Source organism: Myotis myotis, unplaced genomic scaffold, assembly GCF_014108235.1.
Source record: "Myotis myotis isolate mMyoMyo1 unplaced genomic scaffold, mMyoMyo1.p scaffold_m19_p_2, whole genome shotgun sequence".
Classification (NCBI taxonomy): domain Eukaryota; kingdom Metazoa; phylum Chordata; class Mammalia; order Chiroptera; family Vespertilionidae; genus Myotis; species Myotis myotis.
The window spans coordinates 216,475,557-216,496,721 of NW_023416324.1; the positions used below are offsets into that span (position 1 = coordinate 216,475,557).

The window sequence follows — 21,165 nt, forward strand, 5'->3', positions numbered from 1 at the left end:
AGACAGCCCCTCCCCGGGCCGGTTCCACCGGGGTTACTTCCACTGGCTACGAGCCTCAGGCCCTTCGGGACTCGTTCTTCCTCCGGCCAATCGCAGCCCCAGGGAGCTCCCACACAGAGCAGGCCCGCCCCCCACCGCTCCCTCTAATCCCAGCTCCCACAGAGCAGGCCCGCCCCTCACCCCAGCTCCCACAGAGCAGGCCCGCCCCCCACGCCAGCCCTAACAGCAGGGCAGGGGGTAGCAAGGCCGGAAGGGGGTTCGATGAAGCTGAGGGCTCAGTCCTCACAGGCCGAGGCGCACAGCTCACTAGGACAAACCGGACGCTGGGCCCTGAGCTGAACCTTATGTTCAGGGCAAAACAAACACTAGTTCCCGTCCCTGTGTGTGTGTGTGTGTGTGTGTGTCTGTGTGTGTGTGTGTGTGTGTGTGTCTGTGTGCATGTCTCTGTGTGTGAGTGTGTGTCTGTGTCTCTGTGTGTGTGCATGTGTGTGTGTGTGTGAGTGTGCATGTCTGTGTCTGTGCATGCGCACACGTGTGTGAGTGTATGAGTGTGTGTGCATGTCTGTGTGCATGTGCGCACGTGTGTGAGTGTGAGTATGAGTGTATGTGAGTGTGTGTGTGTATGTGTGTGTGAGTGTGTGAGTGTGTGTGTGTGAGTATGAGTGTGTGTGTGTGTGTGTGTGTGAGTGTGTGTGAGAGTGTGTGTGAAAGTGGGTATTGAAGACGCATCCGGAGGCGGCCAGCACGGAGAGCTCAGTTCCCTCCTGACGCCCACACTCTGGGGCGGACTGTCTCCCGAACCCTCTCCCCTGGTCCTGTGGCCGGTTCCGTCTTCCTCTCCAGCCGTGCGAGTTATGCAGCCTCATCACGTCCCTTGCCCTCCCTCAAGCCCCTACTGTGTGCTCGCCACCTTCCAGGGACTCCGTGTTGTGTCCAGGGAGAGAGGGGAAGAGGGAATTCCTCTGGGCGCATAGCCAGGAGCAGGCAAGATGAGGACCACAGCCCGGCCGGCGTGGCTCAGTGGTTGAGCGTCAGCCTATGAACCACGAGGTCACAGTTCAATTCCAGGTCAGGGCACAGGCCCGGGTTGCGGGCTTGGTCCTCAGGGTGGGGCGTGCAGGAGGCAGCCGATCCATGATTCTCTCTCATCGTGGATGCTTCTCTCTCTCCCTCTCCCTTCCTCTCTGAAATCAATACAAACATATTTTAAAAACGATGAGGAGTGTGAGGGGCGGCGTCTGACCTGGGAAAGGACGGGGCTGGCCGGGGTGGGCGCAGCCCCAGCCGGGAGCCTGGGAGAGGCTGCGTCTGAACGAGCACCCCTTCCCCCAGCCCCACGTCATCAAGGAGCCTGGCAAGGCCTGGCTGGTAGCGGTTCCCGTCGGCTCCCGCGTTCTCTCTGGGTGGCGCAGGCTCAGGCTCAGGCTCAGGCTCAGGCTCAGGCTCAGGCACGGCGCCCAGCGGGCCGGGTGGGCCTGGGAGCAGCAGCGCAGCCGGGACAGGGACGGGCTGGACAGAGCTTCCACACGGACCAAACTGAACGACGCCCTGCGGAGGCCGGTCCAACGGCCCAGGATCCCGGCCCTGGCCCTTCCGGGCTGGACAGCACGAGCTGCCCTCCTATGGGTGTAGGGAGGGCGGGAGGGGCCGGGGGAGGCCCGGGAACTGGGCTGTGCTCACTTCTACAGCAGCCTCCCCCTCCCCAGCCTCCCGCCAGGGCCTCCACTCTCCCCACGACCTTCTCAGCCAGGCCTTGACTTTGGGGCTCTGGTGTTCACCTCTGCTGTTCGCTTTTAGCGAGAGTCCTGCTGAGTCCATTTAGCCAGAAGCCCGGCCGCTGACATTCGATCCAGTTTTGTATTCTCCACCGTCCCCAGGCGCCTAGTCACCTGGCCTGTCTTTGGTCCATTTGGCAGAGGGGACGGGAGGGGACGGGGGTGGGGGGGTGGGGGGGCGGGGACAGCAGGGAGCCCTCTCCCCCGGGAAGGACCAGGTAATGGGGTCACCGATGATGTCTCAGCATTGAGCCCTCGGGGACAGACGCAGGTTCCACCCCAAGCACCCGGCCCAGTAAAATGTCCTTGGCCTGGATCACAGGGCGTCCTGGGGGACGGGGGGGGACAGGGGGCCGAGGGGGGAGCGGGAGGGCCCTGGAGGGGGTGGCGTCCGTCAGTGTGGACAGGGAGGGGCGAGCAGCTCTGGCTGGTGAGTGAAGGGTGCCGAGCAGCAGCCTGTCCAGGAGGACGGCCCGGAGGGGGAGGGCCTGGCGCGGCCGGCCTGATCGTCTGTGAGAAAATGAGAAGACGGAGCCGCTATTTCTCTGTGACCCAGTTTTGCACTGGGAGCTCTTAAAGAAGCCGGGAGACTAGTTTCTCAAAAAAGAAAAAAAAAGCATTCTCTACAGATAAGTCGTCTCAGGTCACGTCCCAGACAGAAAGGCAGTCGGAGGGCCAGGCGGCCGAGGGCGGGAGGCCCCAGGCAGCGGACACAGAGGCCGCGTTGAGCGGAGGGCCAGGCACCTGAGGCCTCTCCCCACGACCACGGCCCCACACTTCCCAGCACTGGAGCCGGGGAGAGAGTTTTAAAGGAAAAATTTTCCCTTGACCGGACTCAAACCCTGACCTCCTGGCTCATAGTCAACGCTCAGCCGCGGAGCCACGCGGCCGGCCCAACAGTTCAGGGCTGTGGGCTTGCCCCCCAGTGAGGGGCGTGCAGGAGGCAGCCGATCCACGATTCTCTCATCACTGATGTTTCTCTCTCCCTTCCTCTCTGAAATGAATAAAAATATATATTTTTAAAAAATCCCTGACTGACAGTCATCAGCCCTGGGTCCCGCGGCAGCACCCCCAGGGCTTCTAGCCCCCCAGCGGCTGGGGGGGGGGCGCAGAGGGGGGGCTGCCCTCGGAGAAGCGGCCCTCGGCCAGTGGCCTGGCCCCACAGCCCTCCGCTCAGCCGAAGCCGTCAGGGTCCTGAGCTTCGCCACCACATGCAAAACCCAGGGGTCGGGGGAGTGATGGAGCCCCTTCCCCCGTGCATGTCAGGGTCCCAGTGGGTACCCCAGGCTGCTAGACTCAGTGTCTCTCACAAAGCTGAACCTCTGCTTCCTTCCTGCACACCCTGCTCCACACAGGGGCCCCACGCCTCTCCCACCTCCCTCCTCCCTCCCTCCCCAACTCCCTCCCCAGCTCCCTCCGCCCTCCCTCCTCCCTCCCTCCCCACCTCCCTCCTACCCCTGTCCATCATGGAGGGCGAAACAGAAGCCCCCACCTGTGATTGGCAGACAACCATTTGCATGTTAGTCTGTGTTTGTGCTTGTATCGCCCTGACCCCATCGCAGGCAGGTGGCCAGGTGGCTGGCCCCGTGAGGGGGGTGAGTGACGCCCACGGGCGCAGAGCAGACCTCACGCAGGGGCTAACGGGTCCCTAAGCTGCTCACCCAGGGCCTCTCATTCCTAAGGTGGCTCCCAGCCCCGCAGGCCACCAGGCACTCAGGTTGCCGCGGTAACGGGCACTGTCCCCAGTGTGAGAGGCAGGGGGGCGTCAGCAGGGGTCAGCAGGGGCCGTGACAGCGGGAAGGGGAGTGAGGCCTGCAGGTCCCAGCGACAGCCTGAGGCCAGGGCAGCGTCCTCACTTAAGCTGCTGCTAAAAATGGCCGCGGGGACACAGTTTGCAAAGCAGGACATTCAGGCTGACTGGCCGCCTCCGCCTCCTGGGGGCCTAGAGCCGGTGCCATTCGGGCGCCTGACACTGGCACCCGTGGGGCTCAGCCCCTGACAACAGTGGGGGACAGAGCTTGTGCTTGTATCGGCCCTGACCCCTTTGAAAAGTAAAGGTGCCAGTGAAGATTCCATCTTGATCTCCTGCTGACTCAAGTTTACAGAACAGATTCCATCGCAGACCAGCGAAGCTGGGAACGGCTGGGCCGCCTGTTTTCCCATAGCCCTGGCTTCACAGGGTGAGAGCAGGACTGACTGGTTGCTGGGAAGCTGTTTGCTTGTTGTTGGGTTTGAGGCCCTCAATCTCGGTGGGCTTGAAGCCCCCACGGGCCCACTCCACTATGGGCTTCAGCTGGTCCCCCATGAGTCTCCGGGGCTGCCAGCCGCACCCCGGCTTTCTCCAGAGCGTGGCACATGGCCTTCCTATAAGAGACCAGCTTATTGAAGGTCGCCAGATTAAAGTGCTGGCTGAATAGCCCCAAGGCCACCAGCTTATCTGCAGAGACCTCAGAGAACTTGCCATCGCCAAACCACCGGACCCACCGCATGCCGGCCACGGCCTGGCGTTTGGAGGTGACCTTCCAAGACACTACCAGGGCAGGCCACCAGGAGAAGCCCTGATCTTTCCCCACACGAGGTCCCCTATTCCAAACTCCTTCCCACCCTGATACTCGGTGCCGTCTGTATCTCTGCCCTCTGTGTACGTCTGTGGGGAGTCCAAGTTCTCCTGTTGGCTGTCCTGAGCCAGGCGGGTGTCAGGGGTACTCCTGCTCTGGGGCCCCACACTGCCATCGGTGCGGTCGATGGTGGGGTAGGGGCTCTCCGGGGACGGCCATGGGGTGCCTGCCAATGACGCTGTGCGCCGCCTCAGGGACCTGGTAGCTGAGAACTCCACTGGGGACTCGTCCGTGTGAGTGTGGCCCTGCCGGCCTCGGGCGGAACGGAGGGAGCGCCTGATGTTATTTCGGGTTCGGACAGCTGGGCTTTCAGACCGAGTCCTGGTTTCCTGGAAGAGTTTTGGCATTATTGGAGTGTCGGAGCCATCTCCATCTTCCTCATAACCGTCTCCATCACCCGTCAGATCCTGAGTATAACTTAGCAGGCTGGAGACCTCTCTCTTGGACAATCGTGAGCTTGATCTGCGGCCTCTGATCTCCGGGGTGCTGATGGCCTCCAAGATCAGGGGTGACAGCGCGTCCTTGGAGTTGGAAGACTGGTTGCTGCAGTCCCCATTGGGGATGATGGAGTCTTCCCTCCCGCTGCATCCTCCTCTCTGCTGAGGAGGCAGGGTGGTGGAAAGAAGGAACAGGGCCAGGACCTGGCGCAGAAGGAAGGACGGAGGGAAAGAAGCAAGAGAAGGGAGGGGCAGAGAGGGGAGGGGAGGAGGGGAGGAGGAGGTTGGTTGTCCTGTTCACTCAGACTTTTTCTTGTCACACTCGGCGGCGCCCCCATGTGACGGTTAACGTGTCCACAGAAATTCACTCGCGATGCAGCCAAGACCTGATTATACGACGCAGGACTCCGCGGCCCCGAGGGGGGACAGCACGAGACCCACGGCCTTGGGTGCGGCGACGCCTTGTCCAGACCGGCCTGCGTCTGAAGGCAGGACCCACGGGAGGGAAAATCGGTAAACGTGAGCTTCACTCAAATAAAAAGTGTCGCTCCTTGAAGACCAATATCGGGAGAATTAGAAGGCAAGCCGCGGCCTGGAAGGAAGTCGTCTGCCGAAGACACGTGTGAGGAGGAACGGGCGCCCCACGTACATTCGGGGCTCTCAGAGCTCAACCACGAGAAACAAGCCAGCCAGGGAGAAGTGGGCAGCTCGCCGAGGGGGGAGCACGGCCGTCGCCCCCTTTCTGCAGGAGGAAGGACCAGCAGGGACAAGACAGGTCCCAGCGGCGAGGCAGCCTGCGCGAGGCCCCGCGACGGCACGCGTGGACGGCAACCCGGACCTTGCTCCTCCCACGCTTTGCACTGACAGGTCGCCGAGGTCAGCCCTCCCGGCAGGACCTTCCCCTGGCGGCCCTGGACTCCGCCGTCGCTGCACCATGGGCTCCAACACACACGGCTGCAGCGAGGCGGTGGGTCCCCGTGTGAGACGTCAGCGAGGATCAGGGGTCGCAGCTCACCGCGTGGGCCCAGGCCTCCCACCCTGTGGTCTTACCACCCAAGTCGCCTCGAACACACTGTCAGGCGGCTCCGCAGCACCTCCACATCCCAGCCCGGAAGGAGGGGGGGAGGAGGGACACCCCAGAATCCCACACTGCCTCTGCACATGCCCTATGGGCCTAACCTGACCACATGGAGGGAGGCTGGGCACATTGTAATCTATATATATAAAAGGCTAATGTGCTGTGTCCATCTGATCGGTAGCTATGATGCACACTGACCACCAGGGGGCAGACGCTCAATGTAGGAGCTGGTGAGCTGCAGTGACTTGGCAGCAGCAGTTCTTGGGTGACGCACCCCGAAATTAGAGAGGAGGGAGCTCGATTCCTTGTGGGGCTGCACAATTCTGCCTTCGGCCGTGGGTTATGTTGCTGCTGGGGCACTGTCGGCCCTGCATCTGGTTTACTGCACACTTGCGTTTGCGTTCCACTCCCTGTACGACAGCAACTTTGCAGAGTGCCCCCGGGACCCCCCCCCCCCCCCAGTGGATGTCGGAGAGCCGGTTTCAGCCCGATATCCACAGGCCAGGCCCAGGGACCCCACCTGCTGGAGGCTACCCTGCTCACTCCGCAGGCGCCCTTCGAGCCACAGCACCACCCCCGGTGCGGCCGGCTGGGGAGGGACCGCGGGAGGTTGGCTCCAGGGCGTGTCCAGCCCGTCTCACCCAGTCCCGCCCCACTGGCCACCGTCTAATTAATTTCCTTTCAATGTGCACAAATTCGTGCACTGGGCCTCTAGTATATTATACGATAACGTATTGTATGTTACAACGGTAACAGAAATATCCTGAGAGAACATCTGGGGAAATGGAATGGTCTTTATCTTAACGGGGTTTGGGTTGTGTGGGTGTAATATTTGTCAAAGCTCAACTGAAGACTGGTGCACTTCATTTATGGAAGTATTTCGTCAGGAGAGAGACAATGACTCGGGTCTAGTTAATCCCAAGCAGGCCAGGTGCTCAGAGGGAAGCGTCTGCCTGCACTGGGAACTGGTCCATAGGTAAGAACTGATCAACAGACAGATGGGCGCAAGACGGGTAGATTTGTAACAAGAAGAAGAAAGTGTAGTAAAATGTTGGTGGTGGAATTCGAGCTGTGGGCACACGGATGTCCATGGTACGATGCTTTCAGCTTTGCTACGTTTGACAATTTTCGTAACAGAAATACGTGAAAAGGCCTCCTCCTGAAGCAGCTTTAAAACTACGGTTGTTTTTCGTTTTGCCCCTCAAGGAACAGCCTGGAGGCGAGTGTGCCAGGCTGTGGGCCGTCCTGCTCCATCTGCTCCTCGGGGTGCCAGGCTGTGGGCAGGGATGCAATGTTTTCCAAGTTGCCGAGTCATTCTCTCGACTGGACCGCGCTGTCCCGGCTGCGGGGACAGAGCGTGTGCAGGAGGCGTGTCCATCTGCGGAGGCCGAGGCCCAGCTGCCGAGGGCGTGACCTCTGTGCGCGTGACATTGAGCCACGTCACCGCGTGGGACCGCAAAGGAGTCTGGGAAGGATCTGGCTGTACACCCGGGAGGAGGGGAGCATCCCGCACTCAGTGCTGTGCGAGAACCCACCAGGAGGCCGGGTGTCACCCCAGATCGCCGTCATTGGGAACCCCCCGCAGACTGCAGACCCCGTGAGGACAACAGCGCTTGCATCTCGGAATCAGCAGAAATTAAACACGAGGCCCAAAATGAGAGGCGACTTAAAGGAACGTTTTCTGAGCAGAGAGGGCGCCTAAAGTGACACATGAAGGAGGGAAGTGGAGGATGAAGAGTGCCTCCTGGGCCGTCCGTGTCTCAGCGCGGACCTACTCTTGTCTGGGGAGCAAGCCAACCCGTGATCTTGGAGACCTGTGCCCTGTCAGCTCACTCAAACCACCTCACGCCTTGTTAATTTAGGAATGAATTCCCACCCTCCTCCCCATCTCCATGAGGGACGAGAGTTATTATTTTAGGAAGTTTACCAAACAAGCTCAGAGGCCTCGGAAGGAAAATATTCCACCTGACTAAGAATGGGACGTACTTTCCACGCTATCACAGCGCTCGAGTCCCACCAGTTCAGACTGACGTAATGTGAAATGGCGCATGGAAGCCGCCCGCTTATCACAGCTGAGCCAGGAGACTGCTACGTGGGAACCACTTTACACTTTTTCCCACGTGGACACTTGGAAGATATAATTATGCTTCCTCCATCATATTCCGTAATTCTAACTTCCACGAACTCCTATTGAGTTCTTTGTCAATTGGCCCAGATTATTGTGTTTTCCTGCAGGGCTCCAACCTGCTTTGACAAATATTAAATTTCTAAGATTTAAAGAAATAGGGTCCTACTGTACACGGCGTTGAGCTCACAGATTCATCGATCCCTGCGGGAAAAACAGAACAGGAAACCCACTTCCTCTCCCGCGTTTGCTGGGCGTGTCCTAGCGAAGCTGCAGGACTGCCCTTTCCAGTCCTCGTGGCTCCTTTCTGTGCGACAGGGGCTCCTGCTTTTCCGCATTTACACCAGGGCGTCCTCCGTGGTGCACAGCGAGCCTCCCCGGTCCTCCCGCCTGGACCTCCCGTGTCCGTGTGACGGGCCTCAGTCCAGGAGGCTGGTGTGAGGTGACGTCTGCACGTGACCTTCCTCCGCGGGGTCGCCGGCCCGCTGTGGGCTCGGGGTGAGTGGCCGCCACGCCCCTGTGGCTGAGGGGACCGTCCTCGGGCTGGGGCCCGGGCCGCCCACAGAGGCCGTCATTCGAGGTGGAGGCTGTGAGGGGGGCTCTCAGGGGGCAGGCGGCCGTGCTGGGTCCCAGCGGGAGCGAGCCAGGAGGGAGGACAGTGACCCCGCGGGGCCCCAAGGGGAGGCCAGGAGGCCAGGGCTGGGGCGGAGGGGCGAAATGATGACCTGTCGTGGTCAGGGCCATGACCTGGGAGGGAAACAGGCCAGGGAGAGCAGGGGAGCTCGGGGTGCCCCCAGGGCTGCGTTTCCCGGGTCCCCCTGAGCCGTGGCGGGGGAACCCAGCCAGGAAAGCTCAGCCGAGCTGCCTGTGAGGAGTGCAGCACAAGTGTGTCCATCAAATCCGTGCAGTAGGAATGGCAGCTATTCAGCTACGTGTTGTCTTTCCTGCGATGCCAAGTGTCCGCACACCACAGGCGCCTGGGGACACTGGCTGAGGACAGGGGCAGAGGGTTGGCAGGTGGGCTTGGGGTCACCACCCAAGCAGAGCCCCCTCCTCCAGCCACACCCTCAGGCTGTGAGTCCCTAGAGGGCAGGGAGGGGTAAAATATTTAGACACTAGAGCAGTGATGGCGAACCTTTTGAGCTCGACGTGTCAGCATTTTGAAAAACCCTAACTTAACTCTGGTGCCGTGTCACATATAGACATTTTTTGATATTTGCAACCATAGTAAAACAAAGACTTATATTTTGATATTTATTTTATCTATTTAAATGCCATTTAACAAAGAAAAATAAACCAAAAAAATGAGTTGGCGTGTCACCTGTGACACGTGTGTCATAGGTTCGCCATCACTGCACTAGAGGCCCGGTGCACGAATTCGTGCAGGGGTGGGGTCCGGCCAGCCCATCCCAATCGGGGCCATCAGGCCGTGGGTGGGTGGCCAGCCGGCCCCGCCCCTGTTCATTGTGTGGAGGCTGATCAGGGGTGGGGCCGGTCAGGGGGAGGAGCCGTGGGTGGTTGGTGGGCCAGCCCTGCCTCCTGGTCGAACTCCCAGTCAAACTCCCAGTCGAGGGGACAATTCACATATTAGCCTTTTATTATATAGGATGGAAGCCCAGCCAGTGTGGCTCAGTGGTCGAGTGTCGGCCAGGAGGTCTTGGTTTGATTCCTGGTTGGGGCACACGCCTGGGTTGCGGGCTCAATCCTGTGTGGGGTGTGCAGGAGGCAGCCCATTGATGCATTTCTTTCCCATCCATGTTTCTGTCTCTCTATTCCTCTCCCTCCTCTCTCTAAAATCCATTTAATCATATTTTTTAAAAAATTAATTAAAAAATATTTAAACACAGCAGAGCAGGGAGCGCACCACTAGCCGGGGGGTGGCCCGGGCCTGGCCTCAGGGAGCCGGGCGAGGAGCCAGCCCCCCTGAAAGCCCTGGGCAACGGGAGGACGAGGAGCCGGGGGCCACCCGCACCTGGGGGCAGGAGATGCTCCCGCAGAGTCCGCTGGTGCCCACGCTGGCGGCTATGGGAGGGCCTGGGGAGGACATACCCGCCCCCGCCGGGGCTGACCATTCAGCGTGAGCTGGGCCCTGTCAGTGTCTCCCTCCCAGTTGGGGCCAGAGTGGCCTCGGTCCCTCAGGCTGGTCCCTCTGAGGCCCACGGTCCTGTGACAGCTGAGGGTCCCAGGCTGCTGGGATCAGCCCGCGCGGGGCTCCCTGGCGGCTCTGGGGTGTGGCTCAGAGCATCACCCCCCCCCCCCCCCCCCCCCCCCCGCATCATGCAGGGCGGGAGAGAGGCAGGCGCGGGGACTGCGGGAGAGGGTGAGTCCGCGAAGCAGATCAGATGGTTTGCTCTGGGGGAGGAGGCGTTAGAGCCGGCCCGATGGGTTCCAGATGGCGTGAGAGTGGATATGAGACGTGGCGCCATCGAGAGAGGCTGCAAAGGGGCTCAGGCTGAGGCTGAGCCCAGGGACGAGCCTCCCACACACGAGCCGGCAAAGTCGCAGGGAAAGGCTTGTGCGGTTTCAGCCCATAAAACACAAGTTCTCGCACCAGAGGCGCCCGGGGCGCAAGGGACGAGCCGGGAGCACTTGCGACACATGCAACAGGGTGAGCAGAGCTGGCGCGTGAAGAGTCCTCACGGCGCATGGACACGGCGGGAAGCCAGGACAGCAAATCGCATTCACAGAACGCGAGTGGGCAGACCCGGTGAGAGCGCAAACGGCTGGGAGTCGAGTGTTATTTCAGCCGACAGCAGCTATCACTCCAGCTGTCAAACATGAGCGTGTGTTTTGAAAGGGACGCTGTCCTAAGGAGGTGATGGATCGCGCGCTGCCATCAATCGGCCCGCCTTCCTGTGGACGTAACCGTGGAGAAGACGTTCGGCACACGCCTGCGCGCTGAAAGGCAGCGCTGCTCCTGGCATCTATTCTAAGAAACAGTGAAACCCGCAAGGACACGGGGAGACTCACATCTGAGGGTGTCGGCGGCAGCGTCCCTACAGCACCGGGCGCTGGGGCCAGTGCCCATCCCTGGGGAGTCAGGGAAAAGGCACATCTGTGTGGCCTGCTGCCAGGAATCAATAATCATTGAGCCGCAAACCCAGTGCTAACTGACTCCCACTCGGCCACTCTCTCCCTCCCCTTTCTCTCTCTTTCCGTCTCTGTCTCTAAAATCAATCAATTAGCCCGGCCGCGTGGATCAGTGGTTGAGCATCGACCCATGAACCAGGAGGTCAGGGTTCGATTCCTGGTCAGGGCACCTGCCCAGGTTGTGGGCTCAATCCCCAGTGTGGGGTGTGCAGGAGGCAGCCGGTCAGTGATTCTCTCTCCTCATTGATGTTTCCATCTCTCTCTCCCTCTCCCTCCCTCTCTGAAATCAATACAAATATATTTTTAAAATAATATCAATTAAAAAAAGAATAAGCAAGACAGCCCTGAAAGAGGACAGCTGACCAGGTCTCGGGCCAGAGATGAGACGTGATCTGGGCGACAGCCAGCGAGGTCGTGAGTTATTGGCCAAACGGCGAATGGACAGAGGATGGATCAGAACACAGACACCCAAACACTCCGGTTTGGCTTTACAACTGAAGAGTCACCTGGCAAATCAGGAACTGGAGCTTCTTGACGGACGGCCATCCGCAGGGGGCCTCTCTCTCCCCAGCCGCCTCACACCACCTGGACATCACCCCAGACCCACTGCAGGTCTAAGCGCGGCCAGCAACACAGGAGCCATCGCAGGCCCATGGCCTTCAGGGTCCACGACCCTGCCACCCTGGGAGCCTGAGGGCACAGGTTACACAGCCCAGCAGATGCCAGGCCGGCGGGGTGATGGGCACGGCCCCAGGTCAGGGCGCTGGCTCCTGCCCCCGGGGGAGCGGACGGCACCACAATCCCACAGCTCGCAGCTGGGCCCAGAGTCAAGGGAACTCACCTCCCACCCCCCCTGGGGAGAGCGGCTGGGGTTCCTAGTGGGATCCCGAGTGCCGACTGTGGTTTGGCAACACCGCTCGCTGACCACACTAACCTTCCAACCTCAGGCCTCCCCGCGAGGGAGGAAGGGCCTCGGGCCGTCCCCACCCCCCCTGGTTCTGCCGGGCTGCCTGCCTGTGCACCCCACCTGCAGCCCCTGGGGCGACGCTACTCTTCTCTGGGCTCTGGGGGTGTTGGGGGGGCACAGGGAGGATCAGCTCACGGCTCCTTCCCCTTCGAAGGACCATGAACTAGTCAGTTCGCCAGGGAAGCAGAACCGATGGCTCGACCAGTGGATGGATGGGTGGGTGGGTGGATGGATGGATGGGTGGGCGGATGGATGGGGGGGTGGATAGATGGGTGGATGGATGGATTGGGGGGTGGATAGATGGGTGGATGGATGGATGGGGGGGTGGATAGATGGGTGGATGGATGAGTGGATGGTGGATGGATGGATGGACAGGTAGGTAGATAGGTAGGTAGTTATGGAGATGGAGGGGGAGAGGGTGTGAGAGGGAGGGTATGAGGAATTGGCTCATGTGGTGATGAAGGCTGAGGCGTCCCAGTCGGCCTGCTGTCCGCACGCCTCAGACCCAGGAAAGCCGGGCTGAGACCGAGGACCTGAGCCCCAGCCCGTGGGCAGGAGAAGGTGCGCTGAGCGTCCAGCCCAGCCGGAGAGGCCGGAGCACAGGGGAGTGAACGCCTCGCCCTGCCTCTCACTCTCGCCCTCCGCGGCTGGATGGTGCCTCCTCATGTGGGGGCGGCGGGGTCACTGCTCTGAGTCGCCCTATCCAAACACGGACGCCCTCACCGCCCCCCAGACACACCAGGAACGGCGTTTAACTGGGCGCACGTGGCGAGTCAGGTGCCAGGGGACACTGAGCATCACAGACCGGAGAAGCATTTCGTGTTTGCGCCACGAATACGCCCACCACTGAGCCAGATTCTGTCCAGGGCGGCCTGCGAGGCTGGTGGACGCCAAGGACCCACCTTGAAAGGGACTTGCGGCCACCCTAGCCGATGAGCAGGGCGGGGTGGGGCGCCTCCAAGGACTGAAGGGTCCCGGGTTCGATTCCAGTCAAGGGCACGTACCGTGGTTGCAGGCTCCTCCCGGCCCTGGTCAGGGTGCCTGCGGGAGGCAACCAGTCGATGTGTCTCTCTCCCTGTCGATCCCCCTCCCTCCCACTTTCTCTAAAATTCAATGGAAAAACACCCTCTGGTGAGGATTAGCTACAACATTCTTTTCAAAAAGGGACCTCGGCAGCCATCCCCGCCCGCGGCAGCGGCTCCCCCGCATGGCAGGCAGGCGGGTGCCCCTGCGTCGTGTCCGCATCGAGACGACTGTCCAGAGCGAAGTCACATGCTCTGCGTAAAGTAAAGCACGGGCAAGCGCGATGTCTGACATTAAAGAGCAGTGCTCGGAGGGAAAACCAAGCACAGATGGCCCGCCGGGCGTCGGCGGGCACGGGGGCGTGGGGAGGCCGGAGCGGGCAGCGTGTCCCCGGGAGCTGCGAGCTGGAGGCCCAAGGCCTGCGTTCGGAGGGCAGACGCCGTGAGCGCCAGGAACACGCCGTGGAAACCGGCCACGGGGTTTGAGAGATGAGTTAAAACTAAGACGCCTTGACATGTGCTCTGAGTTTTCGGGGGCCCTGTTCCCCCTGAAGCCTCGAGGGAGGGCCCTGCCCCTTCCAGCTCCAGTGGCTCTTGGAGACCCTCGCGCTGGCAGGTGTGGACGCATCGCTCCGTGTCTCCTCCGCCTTCACGGGCCCTGTTTTTGGTTAACCCTCCCCCGAAGGTATTTCCCATTGATTTAGAGAAGGTGGGAGAGAGGGAGAGACAGAGGGAAACATCGCTGTGAGAGAGACACAACGATCGGCTGCCTCCTACAGGCGCCCCGACCAGGGCCCAGGGCGGGCTGGAGCCTGCAACTGAGGTACCTGCCCTTGACCGGAATTGAACCTGGGACCCTTTGATCCCCAGGCCAACACCCTATCCACTGAGCCACACTGGCTGGGCCACCTGCCCTTCTTATCAATACACCAGCCGCTGGATTCAGGGTGCTTTCTGCCCCAGGGTGCCCTCATCTTACCTACTGCCCTCCACAGACCTCTACTCCCCACCAGGCCACAGTCTGCGGCTCCAGGCGGCACCACTAACCCCACGGGCTGGGGAAGGGCCGTTGTCTGTCCCCCAGGTCGGAAGCTGGCTCATCTGGACTTGACCTGGGGCCTTGGCCGCATCGGGGAGGCAGCCCTGGGAGGTGCTGAGGTCCAGCGTGGAGGACGGCAGGCCGCTCTGCTGTCCGTCCACGTGACGTGTGTAAGATACCTTACCGGGAAGTCACCTTACCGGGAAGTCACAGCGACTGGGGGGGACTTGTTCTCAGAGCAAAGCCCAATCCGGACAGCACACTGGTCACCGGAGAGGGACACGGATGGAGGCGACCTGGTCCCAGGCCCGCGTGGACCCGCGGCCTACGCTTGGACGAGAAGCTGGCCCCTGGAGGCTGGCTGTGGAACGAGGCCTAGGAATACATTCTCACTCTCCCCGAGGGCGTAGACACCCAGGCCCAGGCTCCCCGTCCAAATCGCTCAGGCGTCTTCTGAGCAGGGAACGCGTTCAGTGGCCACTGGGCCCTGCGGGCGAGCACTGTCACCTGTGAGGACACAGCTCACCCGTGTGACACAGCTCCCCGGCACTGTCCTGCCGCCTGGCACGTCCTCTCTGCAGGTTCCCTTGCTCAGTGCCACACCTCGCAGCTCCAGTGGCCCCTCAGCTGGCTCCACACCGAACTACCCCTCCCTGTGTGCACAGCCCGAACCCCTCCCTGTGTGCACAGCCCGAACCCCTCCCTGTGTGCACAGCAGCGCGACAGACACACCTGAGGAACGGGAGGGAGGAGGCCGCGCCACACCCTTCCCGTCCCCCCTGCCAGACACCAGCTCGGAGCTGACCGTGTCCTGAGGGCAGGCCCGGGTCAGAAGTGCAAGCATCTCTCCCCCTGGTCTCTGCAACCAGACGTCTGAAAAGCCCCGATGGAAACGCTGCCTCAAAGGACGCGCTCGCTCCCGGCTCCGGAAACGGCTGCGCGGAGAGGTGATGGCCCGACGCTGAGCCAGCTCCCGGCGCCGCTGACTGCTTCCCACTGAGCCCGCAGCCCAGAGGGGCCGCCGGGACCCAGTCCCTCACCCAGAGGCTTCCAGACCCTCCCCCTGCACCAACACCATCCGGCCTGGCCAGTGCGGCCCAGCGGTTGGAGCTCGGCCCTCGGACCGAAGAGCTATGGGCTCGATTCCCTGCCAAGGGCACGCACCTCGGTGCAGGCGGTGGCCAGCAACGTGTCCCTCTCGCATCGATGTTTCTCTCTGTCTCTCCCTCTCCCTCTCCCTCTCCCCAAAAAGCAACGGGAAAATGTCCCGGGTGAGGACGGAAGAGACAACGCCCGTCCTTCCTGCCTGAGAAATGCTGCGCTGATTCAACCTGGCGAAACCCAGCGGCCTCACAGCCCAGAGGCGACAGGGGAGCAGCTCCCGGCTGCGGTTACCCTGGGCGGCTGCGGGGAAGGTGGCAGCTGCTTCCGGCGCTCAGAGCAGGGGGGGGGGGGGGGGGTGCGGAGTGCGGTGCCGAGACCCAAAGCCGCACAATGTGAACACCAGCTAGAGTGCAGCCTGGTCCGTGCAGGGACCTGGGGCACCCGCGAAGCTCCGCGTGCTGCCCTTCCCCGTCCACGCGCCCTGCCCTTCCCCGTCCACGCGCCCTGCCGTCGGCCTCTCCTGTTCTCTGACCTGCACCCCAACCCCCCCCCCCCCCCCGGCCCAGCTCATTCAAGGGCCCAGGAGGCCCAGCCACAGCAGCGTTTCCGTAAGAAACAAAGCTTTATTGAGGCCCCAGTTTAGTCCTCAGAAAAGCTGGGTTCAGTCACATAACCTCAGGTCCCTTTCTGCCCTAAAATGTTCTGATTGCCGCCCGGCCAGCTGGCTCAGTGTTTGAGCGTCAACCTATGAACCAAGAGGTCAGGGTTCAATTCCGGTCAAGGGCACGTGACGGGTTGTGGGCTCGATCCCCAGTAGGTGCGTGCAGGAGGCAGCCGATCAAAGAGTCTCTTATCATTGATGTTTCTCTCTCTCTCCTTCTCCCTTCCTCTCTGAAATCAATTTAAAAAATCAAATAAAACCCAAAAACCAGATGGCCAGTCGTGCCCCGTCCCTGCTCCATCCAACCCCAGGCTCCTCGTAGGGTCTCACTTCCCACCGCGCCACCCGCGGAGCCACCGCGTGCAGGGGACGCACACAAACCACGCTGTGCTCGCTCACGGGGGGAGTCAGGCCCCAGGACGGGGCCGACCCAAGCGGCCACCAACCCGCCCTTCCCACCTCCTCACGGCTCCCCATCCCTCGCCTTTCCGTCTTCCCGGGAGACCCCACACCCCGCCCCACCCCAAGGAAAACGCTGCCTCACCCCGAACTGCCACCTGCCGGGCCAGCCCCACGGCCATCGGTGGACGAAGCAGGGGCACAGGAGCAGGAAAAGCCCCCACACCCACCTCGACGCCCACCCACGCTCTGTCCCCCGTGGGCCGAGAGCTTGACTCAGAAGATGGAACAACTGCCTGCAACGCACCCGAAGTTCCCGATTTGTCAACAAACAAACAAGCGCAGCAGCCGCCACAGTGAGGGAACGTGTATTTCACAGTCGTAAGAAAGCACAGGCCTGCTCACGCCCAGGTTGCCCACCACGGTCCCCTGGACCCGAGACGGCGAGGCATTTCCGTCGGGGGCTCCGGCTGACGCGGCCATGACACGGGCGCACAGGCGAGACAGGCCCGGGGCACAGAGACAGCGCGCTCGTACCGACCGAAGGGAGTCAGGCTCTCCGTATGAATACCAAAATAACAGCGTCGGACATCTCCTCGCTCACCCGCTCTCACAGGTCCGACGGGTGCTCACACACGGACAGGTGCGCCCCCCGCTCCCCCCCTCGCCGGGCCTGGAGCGGCCGCGTCCGCGGTTCAGTCACCAGCGTGGCCCAGCGGGCGGGCCGCACGGGAGCCGGCCACGAGGACGGGGACAGCGACAGGCACACGCTCGTCCACGAAGCTGGACACAGAGGGACACGGGCGAGGAGCCCACACAAGGCACGTACGTGCAGCAGCGGGAAGCCACCCTCAGAACAGGCCCCATGTCCATGGACAGGCCTTTTCCAGACGCTTCTCTCAGCTTCCAAAGCTCTATTTCCAATGGAATGTTCCAGAACCCGGACTGGAGCCAGACAAGGGAATTGCAGCCACAGCCCAGGAGGCCCGGGAGGGAGCGGGGTGGCCCCCGCTAGGGAGCGCAGCTGCAGGTCCGTCCAGGTGAGCGAGAGGGGGCTCTGCAGTGACTCGGGGCTCAGGGCTCAGCAAACACGCCCTTCCCCTCGCCCAGGCAGACGAGGTCTCCCTGGCAGACAAGCAAAGATGAGCCGCCCTGCTCCTGGGCACTGCCCGGCCACCATGCCAACAGGCATGGTCTTTGCCGTTCTCCCGAGCTGAGGCCGCTCCCGTGGGCTGAGGACACGTCCTGGGGCGGCCGCCGTGGTGGCTCGTGTCCCTCCTGCACCGGCCAGCACGGAGGACCCGGCCGCTGTGTAAGCTGCCCCTGAATTAGCCCCTGTGCACCCTGTGCCAGTTCTCTTTCCAGTGCTGCCCAGGCGCCAGGCCCACAGACGCGCACGCAGGGGGCGCGGACAGGGAGCCGAGGGGCGTGTGGGTTCCATCCTGGGGGAAGATGTGAGCGCGGGGCAGGGACTCGGAGCTGCTTTCCTCTGAGAAGACCCGGCGCTGAAGTTGGCCTGTGATCCCTCCAGGCGAGCTCACGGCAAACCGGCTCCGCTGGAACCTGCGGGCGCGCTCTCCGGGTGGCGAGGACACCGCCTGCACCGGCGTGGAGGGACCGTGCCTTCCAGATGCATCCGCGCCCACCTCAACCATCTTCTCTAAATGACCCACGGACACTGCGCTCCGCCTCCCGGGGGTCAGGGCCACGCTGACACAACGGCGCGAACACAGGGCAGCCGGGCCTGCAGGTCACATGGGCACCAGCCACCACGGCATGGCCTGTGTGACTCCTCACGCCTCCACGCTCATCCTCTCCCGCAAACACGTTGGGTGGGCCCGTTCCCAGCTCTCCGTGGGCTTACACACCATGCAACTTCGGTGGAACCTCCCGTAACGAAAGGCCACCTCGGGGAAGAGGCTCCACCAGCAGCAAGATTCACCCAAGAAGGAAACCGGCAGAACCTCGCTGCGGAAATGAGCCCCTTTCACGGGTCCCCATCGGGCCGGTCTGTGCCCAGCTGCCCCTGCCCGCTGAGGGGCCAGCCCATGGCCACGGCTCCTGCCCGTCTTCCCGCGAGGCCCAGCTGGCGATCCAGGACAGGAAACCGTGGCTGGACGAGGGGCTGGAGGACACGGCCTCAGTCCCCGTGCGGTGACCGTGGCCGAAGGGAAAGTGATCCAGAGGCAGGCAGAGCACAGTGAGGAGGAGCCTGGTAACAGCCATCCCCTGAGCACCTGGGGCCGATGCAGGTGATCCCAGGGCTAATGCAGGTGTGCTCTCAATGAAGGTGCTCCCGGGGCCGATGCAGGTGTGCACTCCGATGCAGGTGCTCCTGGGGCTGATCCAGGTGCTCCCAGGGCCGATGCAGGTGTGCACTCAATGCAGGTGCTCCCGGGGCTGATCCAGGTGCTCCCAGGGCCGATGCAGGTGCTCCCGGGGCTGATCCAGGTGCTCCCAGGGCCGATGCAGGTGCTCGCCCCAGCCCAACTGAGGTGACGGGGGAGCGAGGAAACGAGCGTTACTGGCTGTACCCCAGCCCACCTGCTAGGGAATCCCAGTATCTGCAGGTTCTGACGCCAGACGGGGTGGAGCAGGCGTGGGGCCTGGGGCTCAGCTGCCCCCAGGAGGGAGCTGCGTGGCTGGAGGCCGGGGCCGTGCAGTTCCTGAACCTTCGCCTGAAGGACTGTGGGCTCGTACCATCGCTTCCCTGGGGTGGCCAGTCCCGCTGCTGCCCAGTTAGCACTGGCCCTGGACGGCCTCGGCCATGCTGAAGGGGAGGCTGACGGGCGCCGCGGGCTGCAGGGGGGGCAGGCTGGCCTCCAGCGGCCTGTCCGCGGGGGGCTGCAGGCTCTGGTGCCGCTTCCTCAGCATCTGCCCGATGCCCATCATGGGGAACCGGCCCCGGCTTTTCACACAGTTGGGGCTCCCCAGGGGCTGTGGGGAACCAGCACTGGGACCCGGAGGAGGGGAGCACACGCCCCCCTCTTTCGGGAGGCAGTTCTCTTCGTGAGCAAAGGAGACCAGGGTGGGATGCAAAGGAGTCTGGAGAGGGGACGGGCTTTGGGGCAGCAGGGAGGGAGACAGCGCCCGCTCCCCGGGGGTGCCACGCCCCGAGCCCCCGGGGGAGCCCAGCGCCCTGCAAGGGTGGGCCGGGGACAGCAGGTCCGGCGGGTCTTCGCGCTCCACAGACTCGAAGGAGCGGACCATGTCTAGCACCAGCGGCTCCTCTCTGGGGGCGATGCCGCTGCCCCCCAGGCCCTGTGGAGGCGGCTCCGGCTTCTTGGCAATGCGGGGGGTCCTGGGCGGGGGGCCGGGGATGAACTCCATGGAAGAGGAAGCCACACAACTGGGGTCCGAGGTTTTGCGGAAGATACTGCGGCAGCCGAAGGAATCTGCATGCGGAGAGAGCACAGGGCACCGTGAGGGCACCACCTCGGGGCCTCCCGCCGGCTCGGCCCACAGCCTGGCTGACACCGGGCGCCACCGAGGCCACGGGGCACAGATCTGCCTCCTGGCACCAGCGTGGCATCTGCTATTGCTTGGTTGCTGAAAGGTCTGGACCCTGCAGAGCGTTTGAATAAAAGGTCCCAGGCCCTGGCCGGTGTGGTTCAGTGGCTGAGCACTGACCTGCGGACCAAAGGGTGCCGGGTTTGATTCCAGTCAAGGGCACGTACCTCGGTTGCAGGCTCCTCCCCGGCCCAGGCCCTGATCAGGGTGTGTATAGGGGGCAGCCGATCGGTGTGTCTCTCTCAGCGATAGACGTTTCTGTCTCTCCCTCTCTCTTCCCCTCTCTAGAGGTCAACGGGAACATCCGGGGGAGGGATTAAACAAGGCCCAGGCTCCACAGGGCAGCCACCGAGGCCCGAGTGCTGGGAGGGCCGTTCCCTCGTGGCTTCTTCGTCGTGGTGACAAGCACATGACACACGCCAACCATCTTCGTACGGTAAGTGTCCAGGTCAGTGTACGGGACGGTCACACTGCGACAGTCCTCCTCCCTGCAAATCTAACACGGGCCCCACTAACCACCTCCCCCGCCCCGAGCCCGGGCCCCGCCATCTGCTCCCTGAGCTTGGCCACTCGAGGTCCCTCCTGTAAGTGGGTCTACACGTTTGTCCTTCAGTGACCAGCTTGTCCCACTTAGCGTGACGTCCTCATGGGTCATACATGTTGTATGCAGCCTGCGCTTTCTCAAGGCTCCCTCATGACCCTGATCTCAGCGGAGCCTCCTCGTGCTCTGACTACACAGACAGAAGCCCTCTCTGTCTAAGGCAATGAGCCAACCCTGGTTCCCGCCCCGAGCTGGGCAGACGGGGCCCGTGTCGGCCGGCGGTGCCCACAGAGAGAAACACCCCCAGCGTGGGGCCCAGGAAACCAGCCTCGCTCCTGGGCACAGGCTGCGCCCGGCTCCTCCCGCCACTGCACGTCTGACAGCCCAGGACAGACCACTGCACCCCACCTCTGTGCCCACCATACTGTACCCCACCTCTGCCTTCTCAGGCCCCTCCTGCCCAGGTGGCTGACAGCATAGTCAGACCTCGACTGTGCTGCTCCCAGGTGGCCTCAGGTGCACTAACTCTGCTTTCCCACGGTCACAGGATCCTGTCTGTCCCTGGGGCCCATGCAGCCACCCGTGAGCGAACACGGCGGCCAGGCAGCCACTGGGGGGGGGGCACGGCGGCCAGGCAGCCACTAGGAGGGGGCACGGCGGCCAGGCAGCCACTGGTGGGGGGGGCACGGCGGCCAGGCAGCCACTGGGGGGGGCACGGCGGCCCGGCAGCCACTGGTGGGGGGGGCACGGTGGCCAGGCAGCCACTGGTGGGGGGGCACAGCGGCCAGGCAGCCACTGG

At 62.7% G+C, this 21,165-nt stretch overlaps 1 protein-coding gene and 1 pseudogene across 1 annotated transcript in view; both read right to left on the bottom strand.

The window, feature by feature from the left end:
• Positions 1-3,948: 3,948 nt before the first annotated feature.
• On the bottom strand, positions 3,949-17,970 carry LOC118675825 (annotated as a pseudogene).
• Positions 16,668-21,165, bottom strand: part of HUNK (hormonally up-regulated Neu-associated kinase) — a 52,152-nt gene continuing 47,654 nt past the window's right edge. The window contains exon 11 of the mRNA XM_036352361.1: positions 16,668-19,710. Coding sequence (XP_036208254.1) covers positions 19,055-19,710 — 656 coding nt within the window. The 3' untranslated portion in view covers positions 16,668-19,054. The remainder of the gene's footprint in view (positions 19,711-21,165) is intronic.